Raw genomic sequence first — 23,776 nt, forward strand, 5'->3', positions numbered from 1 at the left:
CCTCCGACGGTGTGGCGCCTCAGCACTGACCCTCCGACAGTGCGGCGCTCCCTCAGCCCTGACCCTCCGACAGTGCGGCGCTCCCTCAGCACTGATCCTCTGACAGTGCGGCGCTCCCTCAGCACTGACACTCTGACAGTGCGGCGCTCCCTTAGTACTGATCCTTCGATAGCGCAGCGCTCCCTTAGTACTGACTCTCCGATAGTGCGGCACTCCCTCGGTACTAACCCTCTGACATTGTGGTGCTCCCTCAGTACTGACCCTCCGATAGTGCGGCACTCCCTCAGTACTGACCCTCTGACAGGTGGGGTGCTCCCTCAGCACTGACCCTCCGACAGTGCGGCGCTCCCTCAATACTGACATTCTGACAGTGCGGCACTCCCTCAGTACTGACCCTCCGGCATTGCGGCACTCCCTCAGCACTGACCCTCCGACAGTGTGGTACTCCCTCAATACTGACCCTCCGACAGTGCGGCGCTCCCTCAATACTGACATTCTGACAGTGCGGCACTCCCTCAGTACTGACCCTCCGACATTGCGGCACTCCCTCAACACTGACCCTCTGACAGCACAGCGCTCCCTCAGCACTGACCTGACAGCACAGCGCTGCCTCAGTACTGACCCTCTGACAGTGCGGCGCTCCCTCAGCACAGCCCCTCCGACAGCGCGGCGCTCCCTCAGCACTGACCCTCCGACAGCGCAGCGCTCCCTCAGCACTGACCCTCCGACAGTGCAGCGCTCCCTCAGCACTGACCCTCCGACAGTGCAGCGCTCCCTCAGCACTGACCCTCTGACAACGCAGCACTCCCTCAGCACTGACCTTCTGACAGCGCGGCATTCCCTCAGTACTGACCCTCCGATAGTGTGGCACTCCCTCAGTAATGACCCTCCGACAGTGCGGCGTTCCCTCAGTACTGACCTTCTGACAGCGCGGCATTCCCTCAGTACTGACCCTCCGACAGTGCAGCGCTCCCTCAGCACTGACCCTCCGACAGTGCAGCGCTCCCTCAGCACTGACCCTCTGACAACGCAGCACTCCCTCAGCACTGACCTTCTGACAGCGCGGCATTCCCTCAGTACTGACCCTCCGATAGTGTGGCACTCCCTCAGTAATGACCCTCCGACAGTGCGGCGTTCCCTCAGTACTGACCTTCTGACAGCGCGGCATTCCCTCAGTACTGACCCTCCGACAGTGCAGCGCTCCCTCAGCACTGACCCTCCAACAGTGCAGCGCTCCCTCAGCACTGACCCTCTGACAACGCAGCACTCCCTCAGCACTGACCTTCTGACAGCGCGGCATTCCCTCAGTACTGACCCTCCGATAGTGTGGCACTCCCTCAGTAATGACCCTCCGACAGTGCGGCGTTCCCTCAGTACTGACCTTCTGACAGCGCGGCATTCCCTCAGTACTGACCCTCCGATAATGCGGCACTCCCTCAGTACTGACCCTCCAACATTGCGGTGCTCCCTCAGCACTGACCCTCCGACAGGGCAGCGCTCCCTCAGTGCTGACCCTCCGACAGGGCGGCGCTCCCTTAGCGCTGACGCTCCGACAGTGCGGCGCTCCCTCAGTACTGACCCTCCAACATTGCGGTGCTCCCTCAGCACTGACCCTCCGACAGGGCGGCGCTCCCTCAGTGCTGACCCTCCGACAGGGCGGCGCTCCCTTAGCGCTGACCCTCCGACAACACCCTACTGGATTATGGGGCTCTGGCCTTTGGAGTAGGGCTTAAACAGGTGACCTCCTGACTCAGAGATGAGAGTGCTATTGCCCACTTAGTGCCCAAGATTCACTCCAAGTATTCATTCCTTTGAGGTAAAGGACTGGCACAGGAATATTTTACAGTGGTGGTGTGGGTGCCGCAGAAGGAAAGGTTTACCTTTGCGAGGCATAGTCCAGGCCCCCAACCTCCTTGCTGGCCTTGAGGAGATCCAGAATCCCAGCTGAGCTGCTTGCTCCAGCAGCATCGGCCGTACCCGCTCCATTACTGATATCAATGTCAATGGCTGAGTCTTCATCTGACGAATCATCCTCCTGCATATCGGAGGGAGGGAGGGAGGGAGAGGGGACAGGGCGAGCGAGAAGATGGGAGAGGAAAGGGGGAGAGAGGGGGTGACAGGGTGAGTGAGGGGATGAGAGAGGAAAGGGGGAGAGAGGGGGTGACAGGGTGAGTGAGGGGATGAGAGAGGAAAGGGGGCGAGAGGGGGGTGACAGGGCGAGTGAGTGGATGAGAGAGGAAAGGCGAGAGTAGGGGTAAGGTGGGGAAGGAGGGGGAGGGTCGGAGAGGGAGAGACAGTTGGAGGTAGGTGGAGGGAGAGGAATGGGGGGGGGTGTGGTAAGGGGATGGAGAGTGTTCGAGTGGAGAGTGATATAGGAAGGAAGGAAGGATGGTGACAGAGATGGAAATAGGTAGAGAGAGAGAGAGAGATATCAAAGAAAACAGGATAAGCAGGTCCAGCAAATCACCAATGCATAATAACAACCTTAGACTTGTAAGTAACGTCTGCCATTTTGGGACGGCATGATCGCTAAGCGGCAGGGAAATGAAAGAGCATCGGGAGGAATTGCCCCAGGGACGAACGTTGCCCAGGGCTCCCAGGAGGAGGGAGTTCCTCGCTCTGTCAATCTGGATCCTTAGCATCCAATTCCATCCGGGGCCAGATTTGGGCCCCATCGGGACGGCCCTGCGACAAGGCCCCTGCACCCCCCACCTCACCCCAACCACCGTGAGCGGGGCTCGAACTGGCAGCCCACCATATCAGCAGGGACGGCAACCTCGGGCACGGCTACCGTCGGATGAACTATTCCACCAAGTAGTGGTGGCGTGGGGGGGGGGGGGATCACCCGTCTTCCCCGTCCAACGCTACACGTGCCAGTGAGTCGAACACGACGGCGAAAAGGCCAAATGCGCCGCCAGAGAGAGAGAGAGACAGAGAGAGAGAGAGAGAGAGAGAGAGAGAGAGAGAGACAGAGACAGAGAGACAGAGACAGAGAGACAGAGAGAGAGACAGAGAGAGAGAGACAGAGAGAGAGAGACAGAGAGAGAGACAGAGAGAGAGACAAAGAGAGAGAGACAAAGAGAGAGAGACAGAGAGAGAGAGAGACAGGGAGAGAGACAGAGAGACAGAGAGACAGAGACAGAGAGAGAGAGAGAGACAGAGAGAGACACAGAGGGAGAGAGAGAGAGACACAGAGGGAGAGAGAGAGAGAGAGACAGAGACAGAGAGAGAAAGAGAGCAAGACAGAGAGAGAGCGAGACAGAGAGAGAGCGAGACAGAGAGAGAGAGAGACAGAGAGAGAGAGAGACAGAGAGAGAGAGAGACAGAGAGAGAGAGCGAGACAGAGAGCGAGACAGAGAGCGAGAGACAGACAGAGACAGAGAGACAAAGAGACAGAGAGACAGAGAGACAGAGAGACAGAGAGACAGAGATAGAGACAGAGACAGAGACAGAGACAGAGACAGAGACAGAGAGACAGAGACAGAGAGACAGAGACAGAGAGAGACAGAGAGAGAGACAGAGAGAGACAGAGACAGCGAGAGACAGAGACAGCGAGAGACAGAGACAGCGAGAGACAGAGACAGCGAGAGACAGAGACAGCGAGAGACAGAGACAGCGAGAGACAGAGACAGAGACAGAGAGGGTGAAACCGAAAACCCGGTGATAGAAAGTAAAAAGGCATCCTCACCACGATATCGAAGTCCACTTCGCCAGGCTCTCGCTTGCGGGTGGGGTCCTTACAGGGTTTCGCCCGAGGCAGTCGACGCGGCAGCTCTGGAGGGCGGAAGAACGAGAGTCTGAGCGCACGGCAGTCTCTCCACCCTGGCGTAGCGGGTGGGAGTTACACAGCAAGAGTCAGGGGTAATGGAAAGAAACTGAACGGGTGAGAGGACTCGACCTCAGTCGTCACTCTCACCGCGCCACCATCGGGGGAAGCCGGCATCACTGTGACTGGTATTCCAGAGACCCGGGGTGATGCCCTGGGGACCCGGGTTCGAATCCCACCACGGCTGATGGTGGCATTTGAACTCGATAAAATAAAACCTGCACTAAATGTCTAACGGTGACCATGAAGCCCTTGTCGTAAAAATCCGTCTGGTTCCCTAATCCCCTTTAGGGAAGAAAATCTGCCGTCCTTACCCGGTCTGGCCTACAGGTGACTCCACACCCCGCCACAATGTCGCTGACGCTTAGCTGCCCCTCTGAAGTGGCCCGAGCAAACCACTCAAGTCCAAGGGGCAGTTAGGGACGGGCAACAAATGCTGGCCCCGCCAGTGATACCCACATCCCCTGAAAGAATAAATCTTTAAGAATTGCTGCTGAGAGAGAACCTGTACCTGCAGCGTGACAGGTAACTGTTTACATATTGGATTGACGTTCTAAATGTTTCCTGGGAGCAGTTTCAGTACTACTGTCTGTTATAAATATGGCAGGGAATTTGGGCAACACGGTGTTAATGTCATCAAAGCGGGAGAGGGATGGATAGAGACAGGTTAAGGTCGCGGGGGCACAAAGAGCATGCAGTCACAACGGTCCATCCAATTTCACCATCCTGCTCCTCAGTTCCCGATTCACACAAGACTCGACAGGCAGGGTGGCCAATGCTCCCTCTCACGGACGGTCGGCGTGATCCAGCGCTTACCCCGTGCCCGCCCTACCCGATTTCCCCCCTCAGCTATAGAGTTCAGAAGCGGCCCCCTTCACCCACCCTCCTGGTACCCCTGCCCGGGCTGATACTGGGACTGTGATGTGCAGGGTGGTGTGCGCGGGCAAACTGGCTGCGTGCATCCCAAATTAAGACAGATAGGCGCTATGGGATGTCCCGAGGTGGGGAAAGGTGCTATGGAAATGCAAGTTCTCTGTTCCCCTGGTCTGGAGCACTCTGTGAGCTGCTTGAGCATTGAGGGAGAACACAACAGATACAAGGAGTGGACCATTCGGCCCCTCGAGCCTGCTCCACCATCCAGCACGATCATAGCTGATCTTGGGCTTCAACTCCACTTGCCCGCCTGCTCCCCATATCCCTCGATTCCCCAAGACACCAAAAATCCTGTAACCTGCAGTTACAGGCACTCACCTCCTGACTCCCCCAAAGCCTGTCCCCCATCTACAAGGCACAAGTCAGGAGTGTGATGGGACACTCCCCACTTGCCTGGATGAGTGCAGCTCCCACACTCAAGAAGCTCAACACCATCCAGGACAAAGCAGCCCCGCTTGACTGGCTCCCCATCCACCACCTTAAATATTCACTCCCTCCACCACAGATGCACAGTGGCAGCAAGTGTGTACCGTCTACAAGTTGCTCTGCAGCAACTCACCATGGCGCCTTTGACAGCACCTTCCAAACCCACGACTTCTACCACCTAGAAGGGCAAGGGCAGGAGATGCCTGGGAACACACCCATCTGCAAGTTCCCCTCCGAGCCACTCACCGTCCTGACTTGGAAATATATCACCCTCACTGTCGCTGGGTCAAAATCCTGGGACTCCCACCCTAACAGCGCTGTGGGCGTACCAACACCACACGGGCTGCAGCGGTTCAAGAAGGCGGCTCACCACCTCCTTCTCAAGGGGCAATTAGGAATGGGCAGTAAACGCTGGTCCAGCCAGTGACACCCACATCTTGTGAAAGAGTAAACAAACAAAAAATGTATCCAACGATGGGGCATCCACAACCTTCTGGGATAGAGGTTTCCAAAGATTCACAACCCTTTGAGGGAAGGCATTTCTCCTCACCTTTGTCTTAAATGATCAGTTCATCGGAGAATGTGCCCCTGTGTTTTAGATTCCCCCCGACCAGCGGAAACAACCCTCTCAGCGCCCATCCTGTCAAACCCCTTCAGAATTAGGTAGGTTCCGATGAGGTCGCCTCTCATTCCTCTAAGGTCCAGAGAATACAGACCCAATTTACTCAGCCTCTCAGCATAGTGTGATGGAATACTCCCCACTTGCCTGGAGGAGCGTAGCTCCAACAACACTCAAGAAGCTCAACACTATCCAAGGCAAAGCAGTCCCGCTTGACTGGCTCCCCATCCATCACCTTAAACATTCAGTCCCTCCACCACAGACGCCCAGTGGCAGCAAGTCCTCGTCCCAGGGACCAATCTGGTGAACGAGGATGTTAGTGGGGAAAGGGCCATCCGTGTGGAGCAGATAATCATTCACACTGGGGAGGGTTTGGGGCGGGATATGGTGAAGGTTTTCGAAGAGCAGGATCTTACTCAGAAGCTTTTTACTGGCGTTCATCACCCTGCGCTCCTTCCGCGGTGTTTCATCGATCTGCAAGTCGTCCTCGGAATCGTAGTCGTACTCGTCCTTGATGCACCGCTTTACCCCCTTCAGCATGCCGAAGAGCGGCTCGAACGTCCCCGGGGCTGACTGAAACTTCACCCCTTTGTTACTGAAGGAGAATAGGAGAGTTAGGGAGGCTCAGCAGTCTCCAGTGGAGGTGGGGGGGGGGGGGGGGGGGGGGGTCGGGGGGGCAGCGCTGGAGAATGGCCTCCCACCACAGTGCGGTGGAAGAGGTTTCCCTACCTGCTTACCCCTCCTGTTTTTGCGAGTCTCAGTGGGGTGGGGGGAGGGGGGGTCTCATGGATGCACTGCAGTGCGCGGGTGTGTGCACGTGCGGAAATGCAGGTGTGGATGTGTGCGGGGGGTTATGTCGTGCCTGTTTGTCTCTGCCAGCCTCTGTTTGGCTCTCTGTGTCTCTGTTTGGCTCTCTTTGCCTCTGTTTGGCTCTCTTTGGCATTGCAAGGCTCTCTTTGGCACTGCAAGGCTCTCTTTGGCACTGCAAGGCTCTCTTTGGCACTGCAAGGCTCTCTTTGCCTCTGCAAGGTTCTCTTTGCCTCTTTGGCTCTCTTTGCCTCTGTTTGGCTCTCTTTGCCTCTCTTTGGCACATGTGGGCACACATGGGCATGGGTGCAGACACACATGGGCACGGGAGTATGCACGCTTGTGGGCATCTGGGAAAGTTCAGGAGCTGAGGGGGGTAGTGAGGGCGGGCCTACGAGTGAGTGCGAACAAGGGTGAGGGCAGGCATGTGCGCGCACAGTGGGGGGGAGTCAAGGGGATGGCGTGAGACAGGGAGGGTGTGCACGTGCGCTTATGGATGAGCGCAAGAATTTGTGTCAAACAGAAGGTGGTGAGTGAACGTGCAAGGGCAAATGAGTGCGCTAGAGGCAGTTGCAGCGTGAACACAATCAGCCTCAGTTCCAGGGTCAGGGAATAGCATGAACTGGCATGGCTGCAATCCCTAAGACCCCAGTTCAGTGAATAGTTAAGAGTCAGTGTCTACAAGTGGGGTGGGAAGAGCCATGAATTGCGTGGAACTTTCAAACGGTACAGGAGAAACTTATGCCACAGCGCCACCTGGTGGCTAGAGCCTGCAACGTGACGGTTGACATAGCAAAATATTATGGGGAAAAGCTGATATAGTATTATCCTGGCAGAAATGCATGACCAAAGGTAGCGACAACAGGAAGTAAGGTTTATATGCTCGAGGGAAAAGATTTCTTTTCCCCCCGCCATGCGCCTAGATGAGGGTGGGTCATGATATAATGGCTGAAGCAGCCACGTGGACTTGCCTCATTATTTTCCCATTGGAAAGAACGAACCGCAGCTTGCTGTCGTCCAGGCCGACTGAGGCGTCCATTGCCAGCTCGCTGTCGAGCGTCTCCAGCTGCAGCTGAGAGCTGGGCACGTCGCGCTGTGAATGGGAACACAAGAGAGACGTGAGGAAGATGAGGGGAGCCAACATCCACTTAGCCGGTTTCGGCAGGGTAGGGTTCGGAGGCCGCCACCTCTCGCACATTCCACCGCTTGAACAAAACTCTTATCGCGCATGGGCTGACAGAATTCAATCCATTAAATCCAATCCCCGGCTTAGGTCCCAGGACAGAGAGCGGGACTGCACAATGGTGCAAAATCCCAGCAAAGTAGAAATGGGAGGGGACAGAGAGAGAGAGAGGGGGGGGGGGTAGAGAAAGAGAAGGGAAGAGAGAGAGAGAGAGAAGGGAAGAGAGAGAGAGAGAAAGGGGAAGAGAGAGAGAGAGAGGGGAAGAGAGGGAGAGAGAGAGGGGAAGAGAGGGAAAGAGAGAGAGAAGAGAAGAGAGAGAGAGAGGGGAAGAGAGGGAGAGAAGGGAAGAGAGAGAGAGAAGGGAAGAGAGAGAGAGAAGGGAAGAGAGAGAGAGAAGGGAAGAGAGAGAGAGAGAAGGGAAGAGAGAGAGAGAGAAGGGAAGAGAGAGAGAGAGAAGGGAAGAGAGAGAGAGAGAAGGGAAGAGAGAGAGAGAAAAGGGAAGAGAGAGAGAGAAAAGGGAAGAGAAAGAGGGGAAGAGAGAGAGGGGAAGAGAGAGAGGGGAAGAGAGAGAGGGGAAGAGAGAGAGGCGGAAGAGAGAGAGGCGGAAGAGAGAGAGGCGGAAGAGAGAGAGGCGGAAGAGAGAGAGGCGGAAGAGAGAGAGAGAGGGGGAAGAGAGAGATGGAGAGGGGGAAGAGAGAGAGAGAGAGAGGGGAAGAGAGAGAGAGAGAGAGGGGACGAGAGAGACGGAGAGGGGGAGAGAGAGAGAGAAGGGAAGAGAGAGAGAGAGAGAGAGAGGGGAAGAGAGAGAGAAGGGAAGAGAGAGAGAGAGAAGGGAAGAGAGAGAGAGAGAGAGAAGGGAAGAGAGAGAGAAGGGGAGAGAGAGAGAGAAGGGAAGAGAGAGAGAGAGAGAGAGAGAGGGGAAGAGAGAGAGAGAGAAGGGAAGAGAGAGAGAGAGAAAGGAAGAGAGAGAGAGAGAAGGGAAGAGAGAGAGAGAAGGGAAGAGAGAGAGAGAGAAGGGAAGAGAGAGAGAGAGAAGGGAAGAGAGAGAGAGAAGGGAAGAGAGAGAGGTGGGGAAGGGAAGGAGAGAGAGATAGAGACAGGGAAGGGGAGAGAGAGAGAGAGAGAGAAGGGAAGAGAGAGAGAAAGAAGGGAAGAGAGAGAGAAGGGAAGAGAGAGAGAGAGGGGAAGAGAGAGAGAGAGAGAGAAGGGAAGAGAGAGAGAGAAGCGAAGAGAGAGAGAGAAGCGAAGAGAGAGAGGTGGGGAAGGGAAGGAGAGAGAGATAGAGAGAGGGAAGGGGAGAGAGAGAGAGAGAGAAGTGATGGACAGTGATAGAGAGAGGGAAGGGAAGGGGAGAGAGAGAAAAAGAGAGAGAGGGGGGAAGGGAAGGAGAGAGAGAGAAAGGAAGAGAGAGAAAGAGGGAAAGGGAAGGAAGGAGAGAGAGGGGGAAGGCAAGGAGAGAGAGCGAGAGAGGGAAGGAAAGAGAGAGAGAGAAGTGATGGAGAGAGATAGAGGGAAGGGAAGGGGAGAGTGAGAAGGGAAGGAGAGAGGGAGAGAGGAGGGAAGGAGAGAGAGAGGGGAAGTGAAGGAGAGAGAGAGGGGGAGGGAGGGGGAAGGGAAGGAGAGAGAGAGAGAAGAGAGAGAGAAAGGAAAAGGAAGGAGAGAGAGAGAAAGGAAAGGGAGGAGAGGTGGGGAGCAAGAGGGGGGTAGCGAGAGGTGGGGAGTGAGAAAGAAAAATGGGGTAGAGCGGGCTAAGTGGGGAGAAGTGGGGGGGTGGGGGGGGGGGGGGGGGGTGGCGAGCATGGTGGGGAGGTGTTGGACATGGAGAGAGGGGTGTCCGGGCAAGGAGAGGCGGGGTCAGGGAACCAAGAGGGTGTCTCGGGCCAGTACAGGGTTGTCAAGGAGTGGGAGGGAAGAGGAGAAGAAAGGAATGAAAGCAAGAAAAATAACGGAATAAAAGGTGAGGGAGAAAGGAAAATAAAAGAGGGAGAGAGAGAGAGAAAAATGGGCGGAGCGACAAGCCGGGAGATCAGAGATTTCTACACATCCGCACACAACCGAGCACGAGACGCATACAGGGAACCGGAGGAAAAGATGGAATAAGGACCAGCGTGTCGGGGAACAAGGAATACGAGGTATAAAAAGTGAAAAGCCACCTTTTCCTTCTTGGGTGACTCCAGTTTCTTCAGCGTTTGTTTGGTGTGCATCTCCAGGAGGTCCAGGTCTGGCGTCAGCAGGCTAACGGGTTCCTTCCCTCTCTTTCCCTTCCTCTTCCCGCTGTCCCTCGGCAGGCCTGCCTTCTTACGGCCTGGCTTGTCGCTGTTGCCAGCAGTGTTCAGCGTCTGTGGACTCCGGTGGAGGCCAAATGGCCCACCCGCCTTCCCTACAGTCTGACATAACACAGCCGGCTCATGGACCCAATTTCAAATGGTCCCGACACGCAAGAGACGCAAGCAGTTCACAGGGTCAGTGCCGAGGGAGCGCCGCGCTGTCGGAGGGTCAGTGCCGAGGGAGCGCCGCGCTGTCGGAGGGTCAGTGCCGAGGGAGCGCCACGCTGTCAGAGAGTCAGTGCTGAGGCAGCGCCGCGCTGTCGGAGGATCAGTGCCCAGGGAGCGCCGCACTGTCGGAGGGTCAGTGCCCAGGGAGCGCCTCGCTGTCGGAGGGACAGTGCCCAGGGAGCGCTGCGCTGTCGGAGGGTCAGTACTTAGGGAGCGCCGCACTGTCGGAGGGTCAGGGCCCAGGGAGCGCTGCACTGTCGGAGGGACAGTGCCCAGGGAGCGCCTCGCTGTCGGAGGGTCAGTGCCGAGGGAGCGCCGTGCTGTCGGAGGGTCAGTACTTAGGGAGTGCCGCACTGTCAGAGTGCTGCACTGTTGGAGGGTCAGTACTGAGAGTCTAAGAGCAGCTAAAGCTGGCAAATGCAGTACTGTAGCCCCTCTGTGGCAGAGTACAGGCACTGCAGCAAAAGCAGCAGGGCTGCCACTCTCGAGCACTGCTTTAAGCGCCAGCGGGCATATGGATGTCAGGGGAAGGAAGGGGAAATAATCAGCTGGATGAGGTATTGCAGGAGAATGGGTGAGGGGGGTGGGTGGAAGAGGTTCAGATAAAACATGCAGACCAGGGGAAGGTGTCAGGGTCTGCAGTTTGAAACACACACACACACACAGAGAATGAGTAACACTCACGTCCACCAGGCGAATCTCTTTGGCGAGATCTTTGATAAGCTGCGCTGTCCGAATGGTCTCTGGAATTTCATCCTCATGCTCGGAGAGCGCCTAATTTACAGAAAATAAAGCAGCACAAATTAAATCATTCGGCAGCCAAGAAACTCTAAATTTCATGTACATCTTGGGGCAGGAGGAGGCCATTCAGCCTCCTTCAAGCCTGTTACACAGAAACAGGAGGAGGCCATTCAGCCTCCTTCAAGCCTGTTACACAGAAACAGGAGGAGGCCCATTCAGTCCCCCTCGAGCCTGTTACACAGGAACAGGAGGAGGCCCATTCAGTCCCCCTCGAGCCTGTTACACAGTAACAGGAGGAGGCCATTCAGCCCCTCTTTGAGTCTGTTACACAGGAACAGGAGGAGGCCATTCAGCCCCCTTCTCGAACCTGTTACACAGGAACAGGAGGAGGCCATTCAGCCCCTCCAACCTGTTCCTCCATTCATCTGATCACGGCTAATCTGTATCTTAACTTAATCCACCTCCTCGGTGCCGTAACCCTTAATCCCCCTTCCTCAACAAAAATCTATCAATCTTGGATTTGAAATTTTCAAATTATCACCTCCCCCCACTCCCCACGTCAGGCTTGACAACTTTTTGGGGGAGAGTGTTCCAGATTTCCACTCCCCTTTGCGTGAAGAAGGGCTTCCTAACGTCACCCCTGGACGGCCTGGCTCTCAGTTTAAGGTTCTGTCCCCTTGTTCCGGACTCTCTCCTCCCCCCGCCAGAGGAAAGAGTTTCTCTCTATCGACCCGATCAAATCCTTTAATCATCTTAAACCCCACGACCGAATCACCACTTAATCTTCTACACTCAACAGTGGACAAGCCTAGCCTGTGTAACCTGTCCTTGTAATTTAACCCTTTCTGCACTGCACCCCTTCCAAGGTCGAGGTGCGGGGCCTAGAACGGAACACTAGGCTGTTCAGATAAAGGCTAATATTTGAGATCTGAAATATTTGAAAGGGAAATGTGCTGCCGGAGGGTCAGTGCTGAGGGAGCTCCGCACTGTCGGAGGGTCAGTACTGAGGGAGCGCCGCACTGTCGTAGGGTCAGTACTGAGGGAGCATCACACTGTCGGAGGGTCAATGCTGAGGTAGCGCCGCACTGTCGGAGGGTCAGTGCTGAGGGAGTGCCGCACTGTCAGAAAGTCAGTACTGAGGGAGCGCCGCAATGTCGGAGGGTCAGTGCTGAGGGAGTGCCGCACAGTCGGAGGATCAGTACTGAGGGAGCTCCGCACTGTCAGACATGCAGTTTCTCAATACTTAATTCTCAACCACCATCACTTACAGATTGGTTGTCTGGCTGTTGGTTGTGGTAGTTTGCCTTCCTTACATTACACCAGTGCATCGGGGCCTCCTGCAACAGGTGGTGATGTTGGGGAAGAGCAGTGAACATGGGAACAGGTCGGCCTCTGTGCGCCCCTCCCAACAAGGAGCAGCGTCACTGACAAGTTGAGGGGTGGAGCCAGATGCTGTGAGGTGAGGGAGAATGCAGGCAGTACTATCCAGGTCTTGTGAGTGGCAATCTAACAGGGGCCTAGAGCAGCGTGGAGCCCCTGAGTGTGGCGAAGGAGCCAGGATGGGAACTGGAAACCTAGTCAAACCAACTGGCAGCACACCTGAGTCCGAGAAGCCTCACGAGAGAGAGAGAGAGAAAGAACAGGACTGCAGCCAGGAGCTGGGTAGCAGAACAAGCCTGGTGAGCGACTGCGTCGAGGAGCCAAGGCCCCAACTGGGACAGAGATCTGGAGCATTAGCAATGAATATTCTCTGTAAATAGTTTGTTTCTTGGAGTTACGCTTCCCCCTGAGGATTGATTCCACTTTGATACCAGTTGGAGGGTCAGTACTGAGATCTGAAATATTTAAAAGGAGAAAAGTACTGCAGGAGTGTCAGTACTGAGGGAGCGCCGTACCATCGGCAGGTCAGGACTGAGGGAGCGCCGTACCGTCGGAGGGTCAGTACTGAGGGAGCGCCGCACTGTTGGAGGGTCAGTACTGAGGGTGCGCTGCACTGTCGGAGGGTCAGTGCTGAGGGAGCGCCGCGCTGTCGGAGGGTCAGTGCTGAGGGAGCGTCGCTCTGTCGGAGGGTCAGTGCTGAGGGAGCACCGCACTGTCAGAGGGTCAATGCTGAGGGAGCGTCGCTCTGTCAGAGGGTCAATGCTGAGGGAGCACCGCACTGTCAGAGGGTCAGTGCTGAGGGAGCGCTGCGCTGTCGGAAGGTCAGTGCTGAGGGAGCGCCGTGCTGTCGGAGGGTCAGTGCTGAGGGAGCGTCGCTCTGTCAGAGGGTCAGTGCTGAGGGAGCGCCGCACTGTCGGAGGGTCAGTGCTGAGGGAGCGCCGCACTGTCGGAGAATCAGGACTGACGGAGCGCCGTACTGTCGGAGGGTCAGTACTGAGGGAACGCCGCACTGTCAGAGGGTCGATGCTGAGGGAGAGCCGCAGTGTCGGAGAGTCAGTACTGAGGGAGCACCGCACTGTCGGAGGGTCAGTGCTGAGGGAGCGCCGCACTGTCGAAGGGTCAGTGCTGAGGGAGCGCCGCACTGTCGGAGGGTCAGTACTGAGGGAGCGCCACACTGTCGGAGAATCAGGACTGAGGGAGCGCCGTACTGTCGGAGGGTCAGTACTGAGGGAACGCCGCACTGTCAGAGGGTCGATGCTGAGGGAGAGCCGCAGTGTCGGAGGGTCAGTGCTGAGGGAGCGCCGCACTGTCGGAGGGTCAGTACTGAGGGAGCGCCGCACTGTCGGAGGGTCAGTGATGAGGGATCGCCGCACTGTCGGAGGGTCAGTGATGAGGGATCGCCGCACTGTCAGAGAGTCAGTACTGAGGGAGCACCGCATTGTCGGAATAAACAAGCCTCATTTTCTAACCTTCGTGCAACCCGTGTGCTTAAATTAGATGCTACACTGGTCGCCGAACTTCGAAAATAAAGAGCATCATTGGCTGCAAATTGCACCTATCAGTTCTCACCCACTCCACATACGCCCCACCACCCCCCCCCTCGTCCCCCCCCCCCCGCCGCCGACCCCTTTTCTCCACCCACTTGACATTTGATCTTTAGTTACATTGCCCGGTTCTATCTCCCACCATGGCATCTCACTCTACCATTCGCTTTTCCCATCCCCTCGTCCCATCCCTCACCTAAAACTCACTCCTCACTCACTACAGCCTTGTACCAACCCGTCGGTTGGCATTGATGGGGAGGGACAAGGCGAGGGGGAGGATTTTGGGAAGGGGGTGCAGGCGGCAGCGGACGTTACCTCCTTCTTGATCCATGACCTGAAGGCCACGTTGAGCGACTTGGCGCCATGAACGAGGTAGTTGGCTGGGTGCCGCTGGTTCTCACGCAGGCCTGTGGGGAAGAGTCAGAGGCTGCAACACATCTCCCCATTAATAACGCACAGGATTGAGTGAGCCACGCGTGAAAAGACACTCCCCATCTTCCCGCCCCCACCCTCCCCACTCCTTACCTCTGAACGTGTCCAGCAAGTGCTTCCCGACGTACCAGCAGATCGTCTCGAAGTTCGGGAACTTAAAGAGGTCGGCCGTGTTCAGCCTCTTCTCGATCTCGTATGCTCTGAGGAAAGGGACACAGGGAGAGAGGTGGTTCCACGATCGGTACGGTGTGCAGAGAGGTGCAGTATGCTAGAGGCGCGTTTCTCCTTCAACGAAAACATCCCTCTTCCTCCTCCCCTCTGGCCTGGGCGATAGGCTCAAGGGCACCATCGACAACCGGGTAGAGAGCGAGAGACAGAGACAGAGACAGCAGGAGAGGGAGAGAGAGAGACAGAGAGAGAGCGAGACAGAGAGAGAGCGAGACGGAGAGAGAGAGAGACAGAGAGAGAGAGAGACAGAGAGAGAGAGAGACAGAGAGAGAGAGAGACGGAGTGAGAGCGAGGCGGAGTGAGAGCGAGGCGGAGTGAGAGCGAGGCGGAGTGAGAGCGAGGCGGAGTGAGAGCGAGGCGGAGTGAGAGCGAGGCGGAGTGAGAGCGAGGCGGAGTGAGAGCGAGGCGGAGTGAGAGCGAGGCTGAGTGAGAGCGAGGCGGAGTGAGAGCGAGGCGGAGTGAGAGCGAGGCAGAGTGAGAGCGAGGCGGAGTGAGAGCGAGGCGGAGTGAGAGCGAGGCGGAGTGAGAGAGGCGGAGTGAGAGAGGCGGAGTGAGAGGCGGAGTGAGAGAGGCGGAGTGAGAGAGGCGGAGTGAGAGAGACGGAGTGAGAGAGACGGAGTGAGAGAGACGGAGTGAGAGAGACGGAGTGAGAGAGACGGAGTGAGAGAGACGGAGAGGGAGAGTCAGAGAGAGAGGGAGAGACAGAGAGAGAGAGAGGGAGAGACAGAGAGAGAGAGAGGGAGAGACAGAGAGAGGGAGAGACAATGAGAGAGACCGAGAAAGAGACAGAAGTGTAGTAGACAGGGAGATAGATTAGGGCCCCAGGCAGCTGAAGGCACGGTCGCCTATGGTGGAGCGATGGGAATCAGGGGATGCTCAAGAGGCTGGAATTGAGGAGCGCAGAGATCTCGGAGGGTTGTAAGAGGTTAGAGAGATAGGGAGGACTGTAGGGGCTGCAGGAGGTTACAGAGATAGGGAGGGGTGTAGGGGCTGGAGGAGGTTACAGAGATAGGGAGGGGTGTAGGGGCTGGAGGAGGTTACAGAGATAGGGAGGGGTGTAGGGGCTGGAGGAGGTTACAGAGATAAGGAGGGGTGTAGGGGCTGGAGGAGGTTACAGAGATAGGGAGGGGTGTAGGGGCTGGCGAAGGCTACAGAGATAGGGAAGATTGTAGGGACTGGAGGAGGTTACAGAGATAGGGAGGGGTGTAGGGGCTGGAGGAGGTTACAGAGATAGGGAGGGTTGTAGGGACTGAAGGAGGTTACAGAATCTCAGCACAACATGAGGGAGAAAGGAATATAAGGACATTGGGATGGGGGAGATGAAGTAGGAATTAGGAGCCAATACACCAGTATGGAGCAGATGGGCAGGAATGCAATCATTGCAAGCTGACGAAAGGCCGCCCAGCAAACTAGACTCTGTTTAGGTCCCAATCTGTGTTGAAATGAAAGGTTTTAACAGCGTCCTTGGTGACTTACTTCAACTGCATTTCGATGTTGAGACTGTGTAGAAAGTTGCCACCAAATGCAATGCAGTCCATTGGTGTGAGTACAGCATGGATCCAACCTGCAGGGGACAGGGAAGATAGCAATGGATTCAGCAAATTCCGGGACTCCACAAAATATCATACATATTCGCAGCCTTCACACTTTTAAGTCCTGCTCCCCTCAGTCTGCTCCGACACTGCGGCGCTCCATCAGCGCTGACCCTCCGACAATGCGGCGCTCCCTCAGCGCTGACCCTCCGACAGTGCAGCGCTCCCTCAGCGCTGACCCTCCGACAGTGCAGCGCTCCCTCAGCGCTGACCCTCCGACAGTGCGGCGCTCCCTCAGCACTGACCCTCCCACAGCGCAGCGCTCCTTCAGCGCTGATCCTCCGACAGTGCGGTGCTCCCTCAGCGCTGACCCTCCGACAGTGCGGCGCTCCCTCAGCGCTGACCCTCCGACGGTGCGGCGCTCCTTCAGCGCTGACCCTCCCACAGCGTGGCGCTCCCTCAGCGCTGACCCTCTGACGGTGCGGCCCCTTCCTCAGTGCTGCACTCGTGGACTGGATTACGGGGCTCGAATCTCTGGAGTGGGGAGCCCACGATCTCCTAACTCAGGAAGCGAGACAGGAGTGGCACTATCCACTCAGCCACACCTGACGCCAGAGGTCTAATAACAATGGTGACCTTCTGCAGGAAGTTTGGCATGACATTCAGTTGGGAGGTTTCCCTGTTGCACCTGGGGTGGGCAAGTGGGCACCAACAGCAGTGGAGCCGACAGCAGCGCCCAGCTTCCGCCAACCCTACCAAGCTCCAACTGGCTACAGAGCCCAAGAGGTCTTGTCAACCGTCATTCTGGCGATGCCCAGAATAGTCCTGGAAGTACTCGTTCGGCACTCTGCGTGGCTTGCGGTGAAGGATAATTGAACGGTAGGTGTTATTAAGATTAGTTTGGGTGGGGCTTGCTACGCTTATTCAATTCAAGTTCTAAATGCACTGTGGAAACTCAGCAAGGCTCCTTCGACAGCACCTTCCAAGCCTGCGACCTCTACTAGCTAGAAGGACAAGGGCAGCAGACACATGGGGAACACCACCACCTGCAAGTTCCCCTCGGAGCCACCCACCATCCTGACTTGGAAATATATCGGCCGTTCCTTCACTGTCGCTGGGTCAAAACCCTGGAACTCCCTCCCGAGCTGCGCTGTGGGTGGTACTGACACCACACGGGGACTGCAGCGGTTGACGGCGGTGGCTCACCCACCACCTTCTCAAGGGGCAATTAGGGATGGGCGACCCGTGAAAGGATTGAAACAAAACGGTGGGCCCGAACCCCGCTCCAGAGCCTCGAGCTTTTACAATTGAGTCCGACGCCTGCTCGTGCGGGACTGGGGAGCACAGTGGCTGGGTTACTGGACTGGACTGGACTGAGGCACAAGTTGAAATTCCACCACATTACAAATACAGAAGACACCAGCAGACACCAGGCAGGCAGGAGAATTTAAACTCAGCTCATTAAAGGAATCTGGAAGATCAGTCTTGTTTCGTTTATGGCGGCTGGGTCATCTACTGGGTGGCCGTTAAAAACCCCAACCGGTTCACTAATGTCCCTTCAGGGAGGGAAATCTGCTATCCTTACCCGGTCTGGCCTACATGTGACTCCAGACCCCACAGCCGTGCGGCTGACTCTTCACCCGCCCAGCAGCATGGGGATGGGAAAATAACTGCCGGCCTGGACAGCGCCGGATGAAAATAATGAACTAGCGCCCGTGCCCTGCCACACAATCGCGGGATTTACCAGTCGGGATAAAGAGAGTCTGCCCCTGCTTCACCAAGCAGGTGTAGCACTTGTCCACCTGGTCTCCGTAGAACATCTCGTTCTGGTTGTTGGATGAGCTCCAGCGCTCGAACAGTGCCAGATTCGCGTTGGTGGGTCTAATCAGATAGAAGATCTTCTCCCCCTGGATACAAAGAGAACGAAAGCTGTCAGGTTGTGGACATTAAGCATCTTGAAGTATTGCTGAGGTGAGGGACATGTGGCTGAAGCCTTTCGTCTTGCACTCAATCAGGTCTAACTGATCCCAAACTCTCCAAACCCCCCCTATCTCTGTAACCGGCCCCCAAGCTCTCCAACCCTCTCTATCTCTGTAACCGACCCCCAAACTCTCCAACCCTCCCTATCTCTGTAACCGACCCCCAAACTCTCCAACCCTCCCTATCTCTGTAACCAACCCCCAAACTCTCCAACCCTCCCTATCTCTGTAACCGACCCCCAAATTCTCCAACCCTCCCTATCTCTGTAACCGACCTCCAAACTCTACAACTCTCCCTATCTCTGTAACCGACCCCCAAACTCTCCAATCCTCCCTATCTCTGTAACCGACCCCCAAACTCTCCAATACTCCCTACCTCTGTAACTGACCCTCAAACTCTCCAATACCCCCTATCTCTGTAACCGACCCCCAAACTCTACAAGCCTCCCTATCTCTAAAACCGACCCCAAACTCTACAAACCTCCTATCTCTGTAACCGACCCTCCAACTCTACAACCCTCCCTATCTCTGTGACCGAGATAGGGTGAGTTGTAGGGGGCTGGAGGGGGTTACAGAGATGGGGAGGGTTGTAGGGGCTGGAGGAGGTTACAGGGATGGGGAGGGGTGTAGGGGCTGGAGGAGGTTACAGGGATGGGGAGGGTATTGGGGGAGGAGGTTAGAGAGAGAGGGAGGGGGGAGGGGGTTGGAAAAGGTTACAGAGATAGGGAGGATTGAAGGGGATGGAGGAGGTTACAGTGATAGGGAGGGTTATAGGGGGCTTGAAGGGTTTAGAGATGGGGAGGGGAGGAGGTTACAGAGATAGGGTGGGGTGGAGGAAGGTACTGAGATAGAGAGGGAAAGGGGGCAGGGGAGGAGGTTACAGAGATAGTGAGGGGATGGTGGGGGAGGAGGTTACAGAGATGTGGGGGTGCAGTTGTGAGAGCACCACACATGGATTTGAAAACAAGGATGAGAATTTGAAAATGGAGGCTCTATGGACCAGGAGCTAGTGAAGGTCAGCGAGCGGGAGCGAATGGGTTAGCGAGCGGGTCTTGGTGTGTCATGTTATGGGGGCTGCAGAGTTTTGCACAATCTCAAGTGAACAGAGGGTGGGAAATGGCAGATGGAAGCTGGCTGGGGGAGTGCTTTGATAGTGAGATAAAACACACCCGCGCAAGCATAGTTACACTCTCCACCCGCAACCTCCCCTCCCCCGCCTCCCACCGCCACCAGTGCGCCCATACCTTGAGAACGTGGTACCAGACAGACGTGCCCCCAAAGTCGATGTGGAAGTCAGTGTAACTGTCCTTCACCCCCATCAGGCAGTACTTCTGGACGCTGGGCCTCTCGAAGAGCGAGGACTCCGGCCACAGGTTCTCGACCCAGGACAGCTTCCTCACCAGCTTCGGGGTCTCCACGAGATTGGACAGCCTGCAACCGGCCGATCAGAGAGTAGCAAAGGGTGAGGGAGACAGACAGGCTTTGTAACCCTCCACAGCACCTCGGGATGGCTCCGAAGTGCCTCGCAACCAATTGGGGACTTGTTTTTAAGTGAAGTGTGACATGGGAAGCGTAGTAGCCAACTTGCGCAGAGCAGGATCCTACAATGTGATATCAGATCGGTTGTTTTTAAGATGCTGGTGGCTGAGTGCAGGGGGCGGGGGGGTTGGAGGGGGTGGGGCGGTGGGGTGGAATGTCACCACCTGGTTAGCACTGGGTGTGGCCTGCTCTGTGACAGGCAGAGGGAAGGGCGGGATTGGGTCCCAGCTTCCCGTCCAGGGTGCTGCCTGACGCTGCGGGGCTCCAGTTGGTCCCAGTGCCCAAGACGAGCACTGCAGTGTGCGATGCACCCCCTCCCACAGTTGAACAGCTCTGGCGGCACATAGTTAATTCAAAACATTTTTTTAAAAAAAACAATTCATTCATGGGACGTGGTCTCCGCCGGCTGGGCCAGCATTTATGGCCCATCCCTCGAGTCAGAAGCTGGTCTCGGTCCCGAAGACCATGGGTCGTCATGAAAACCCCATCTGGTGCACTCGTGTCCCACGAAGGGAAGGAAACCTGCCGTCGTTAGCCGGTCTGGCCTACGTGCGACTCCAGAGCCCACTGCAACGGGGTCGACTCTTAACTGCCCCTTCGCCTAGCCAGCGACGCCCACACCCCGTGAATGAGCGAGACGGGCACAGCACCAGCCGTCGGTCCCCGTTTCCCCCCCCCCACCACCACTGCTGGCAGCACCCCCAACCTGGCTCGCCTCCTCACCTGGTGTCGGAGAATTCCAGGCTGATCACGTTCAGCACTTTCTCCCGATTGCTGCTGTTGTAGTATTTGACAAAGTCGCCGAGTTTCATCTTGCAGTCAGCCTGGCGGGTCACGTCGATAACATCGATAATCTTCTCAGAGCCTGCGGTGGGGGGGGGGCAGTGGACCCGGGCGAGAGAGGGAAGCAGCGGTAAAACAAGGGGCAGTCGCCAGGCAGTCAATAAAATGAATGCACAACACTCGCCCCGCCCATCTTCAGCGCATGACACTTGCACGCCACCACCACCACCACCAACCCCCCCCCCCCCGCAACCCCGCGTCTGATAGTTGCCCCCCCCAACCTGGTGCCCGACAGACACCTACCACCCCTGCAGTGCCCAACGCTCACCCCCCCCCCCCACCACCCCCGCACTCACCCACGCACCGCTCCACGTCATTCACGGTGAAGGAACTGGAGGGCACAGTCATGCCCAGGCCGTCCTTCTTGGCCACCAGGATGGGTACGCTGAAGCTGTTCTCCTCCAGATACTCCACTGTCAGCTGATATCCCGTCGGCTTCAGGATCACCTCATCTGCACTAGAAAGAGACAGAGGGGACACAGGTCCAATTGCAACAATTAGATCAGGAGTCAAACATCATTAATAAACAAACAGAACGACAGACCTGTTAACTGAGCGCAGTTTAACGTCTCATCTGGAAGGCAGCACAGTGCGGCGCACCTGTGGCCCTGACCCTCCGACAGTGCAGCGCTCCCTCAGTACTGACCCTCCGACAGTGCAGCGCTCCCTCAGTACTGACCCTCCGACAGTGCAGCGCTCCCTCAGTACTGACCCTCCGACAGTGCAGCGCTCACTCAGTACTGGCCCTCCGACAGTGCAGCGCTCCCTCAGCACTGACCCTCCGACAGTGCAGCACTCCCTCAGCACTGACCCTCCGACAGTGCGGCGCTCCCTCAGTACTGACCCTTCGACAGTGCAGCGCTCACTCAGTACTGGCCCTCCGACAGTGCAGCGCTCCCTCAGTACTGATCCTCCGACAGTGCAGCACTCCCTCAGCACTGACCCTCCGACAGTGCAGCGCTCCCTCAGCACTGACCCTCCGACAGTGCAGCGCTCCCTCAGCACTGACCCTCCGACAGTGCAGCGCTCCCTCAGCACTGACCCTCCGACAGTGCAGCGCTCCCTCAGCACTGACCCTCCGACAGTGCAGCGCTCCCTCAGCACTGACCCTCCGACAGTGCAGCGCTCCCTCAGCACTGACCCTCCGACAGTGCAGCGCTCCCTCAGCACTGACCCTCCGACAGTGCAGCGCTCCCTCAGCACTGACCCTCCGACAGTGCAGCGCTCACTCAGTACTGGCCCTCCGACAGTGCAGCGCTCCCTCAGTACTGACCCTCCGACAGTGCAGCGCTCCCTCAGTACTGACCCTCCGACAGTGCAGCGCTCACTCAGTACTGGCCCTCCGACAGTGCAGCGCTCCCTCAGTACTGACCCTCCGACAGCGCACCCACAGCCCTGACCCTCCGACAGTGCAGTGCTCGCTCAGTACTGACCCTCCAACAGTGCAGCGCTCCCTCAGTACTGACCCTCCGACAGTGCAGCGCTCCCTCAGTACTGGCGCTCCAACAGTGCAGCGCTCCATCAGTACTGACCCTCCGACAGTGCGGTGCTCGCTCAGCACTGACCCTCCGACAGTGCAGCGCTCCCGCAGTACTGACCCTCCGACAGTGCGGCGCCCGCTCTGCACTGACCCTCCCACAGTGTGGTGCTCCCTCTGCACTGACCCTCCCACAGTGCAGTGCTCCCTCAGTATTGACCCTCCGACAGTGCAGTGCTCCCTCAGTACTGACCCTCCGACAGTGCGGTGCTCCCTCTGCATTGACCCTCCGACAGTGCGGCTACGCCTCAGCACTGACCCTCCGACAGTGCGACACTCCCTCAGCACTCACCCTCCGACAGTCCTGCACTCCATCAGCAGTGTGGCGCTCCCTCTGCACTGACCCTCCCACAGTGCAGTGCTCCCTCAGCACTGACCCTCCCAGTGCGGTGCTCCCTCAGCACCACATTGAGAATTGCCAGCCTCGATTACGGGGCTCGAATCTCTGCAGTGGGGCCTTGAACCCATGACTTGTCAACTCAAGAGTCCGCAGTGAGACCTGACAGGTTTGGCTGATGGGCAGGAGGTGAGTCGCTGACATGACAATATGGGAAAGCATTCTACAAAAAGGCCCCCAGATAGAGAAACAAAGACCAGATTATTGATTCTCCAGTTGGGAGGGACCACCGATTGATCCTACCTTGGAAATGTCCGGCTCCGGAGCTCTTTAATAAAGATCTGACTCCCGGTTTGGACTGGCTGTGACCTGTCCACAGTGTAGAGATTATCTGGCTTCGGCCAGCTTTTCCTCCTTTTCACTGGCGTGTTCAAGAGAGAGTGAGAGAGAGAGAGGGAGAGAGAAACAAAACTTGAATCAAAACTACCAAAAATTTAAGAGATTGACCTAAAAACCTTTTAACTGTCTTGAGTGTGCGGCACTGCAAACAAAAGCCTGCATTTCTATCGCACCTTGCGTGACCCCAAGGCTTCCCAAATCGCTTCACAGCCAATGAGGTACTTTGCTTGAAGTGCAAACACTGTTCCAGTGTATGAAACACAGCAGCCATTTTGTGCACAGCAAGCTCCCAGAAACAGCATAGGGATAATGACCAGATAATTTCTATTGTACTGATGTTGGTTGAGGGATAAATATTGGGCCCCAGCACGCTGGTGATGACACACTACCCTGCACTTCTTCCAATAGTGGCAGTGGGATCTTTTACACCCAGCTGAGAGAGCAGACATCTCATTCCGAAACACGGCACCTACGATGCCCGCACCCTCAGCACTGACCCTCCAACAGTGCGGCGCTCCCTCAGCACTGACCCTCCGACAGTGCGGCACTCCCTCAGCACTGACTCCCCGACAGTGCGGCGCTCCCTCAGCACTGACTCCCCGACAGTGCGGCGCTCCCTCAGCACTGACCCTCTGACACTGCGGCGCTCTCTCAGTACTGACCCCCGGACAATGTGGCGCTCCCTCAGTACTGACCCTCTGACACTGCGGCGCTCTCTCAGCACTGACCCTCCGACAGTGCGGCACTCCCTCAGTACTGACCCTCTGACACTGCGGCGCTCTCTCAGTACTGACCCTCTGACAGCGCGGCGCTCCCTCGGCACTGATCCTCCAACAGTGCGGCGCTCCTTCAGCACTGACCCTCCGACAGTGCGGCGCTCCCTCAATACTGACCCTCCGACAGTGCGGCGCTCCTTCACTACTGCCCCTCCGACAGGGTGGCGCTCCCTCAGCACTGACCCTCCGACAGTGCGGCGCTCCCTCAGCACTGACCCTC

At 56.9% G+C, this 23,776-nt stretch overlaps 1 protein-coding gene across 3 annotated transcripts in view; it reads right to left on the reverse strand.

Moving 5' to 3' along the window:
* phf8 (PHD finger protein 8) overlaps positions 1-23,776 on the reverse strand; it is a 51,633-nt gene that overhangs the window by 12,458 nt on the left and 15,399 nt on the right. For all 3 annotated transcript variants that reach the window (XM_041179584.1, XM_041179583.1, XM_041179585.1), the window contains exons 3-16: positions 22,685-22,802; positions 20,804-20,964; positions 20,388-20,529; positions 19,370-19,556; positions 17,891-18,053; positions 16,091-16,178; positions 14,480-14,586; positions 14,270-14,361; positions 10,974-11,063; positions 9,948-10,181; positions 7,583-7,704; positions 6,221-6,399; positions 3,689-3,774; positions 1,881-2,035 (exon numbers count right to left, since the gene is read on the reverse strand). In XM_041179584.1, coding sequence (XP_041035518.1) covers positions 1,881-2,035; positions 3,689-3,774; positions 6,221-6,399; positions 7,583-7,704; positions 9,948-10,181; positions 10,974-11,063; positions 14,270-14,361; positions 14,480-14,586; positions 16,091-16,178; positions 17,891-18,053; positions 19,370-19,556; positions 20,388-20,529; positions 20,804-20,964; positions 22,685-22,802 — 1,924 coding nt within the window. The remainder of the gene's footprint in view (positions 1-1,880; positions 2,036-3,688; positions 3,775-6,220; positions 6,400-7,582; positions 7,705-9,947; positions 10,182-10,973; positions 11,064-14,269; positions 14,362-14,479; positions 14,587-16,090; positions 16,179-17,890; positions 18,054-19,369; positions 19,557-20,387; positions 20,530-20,803; positions 20,965-22,684; positions 22,803-23,776) is intronic.

This window comes from Carcharodon carcharias, chromosome 35 (assembly GCF_017639515.1).
Source record: "Carcharodon carcharias isolate sCarCar2 chromosome 35, sCarCar2.pri, whole genome shotgun sequence".
Classification (NCBI taxonomy): Eukaryota; Metazoa; Chordata; class Chondrichthyes; order Lamniformes; family Lamnidae; genus Carcharodon; species Carcharodon carcharias.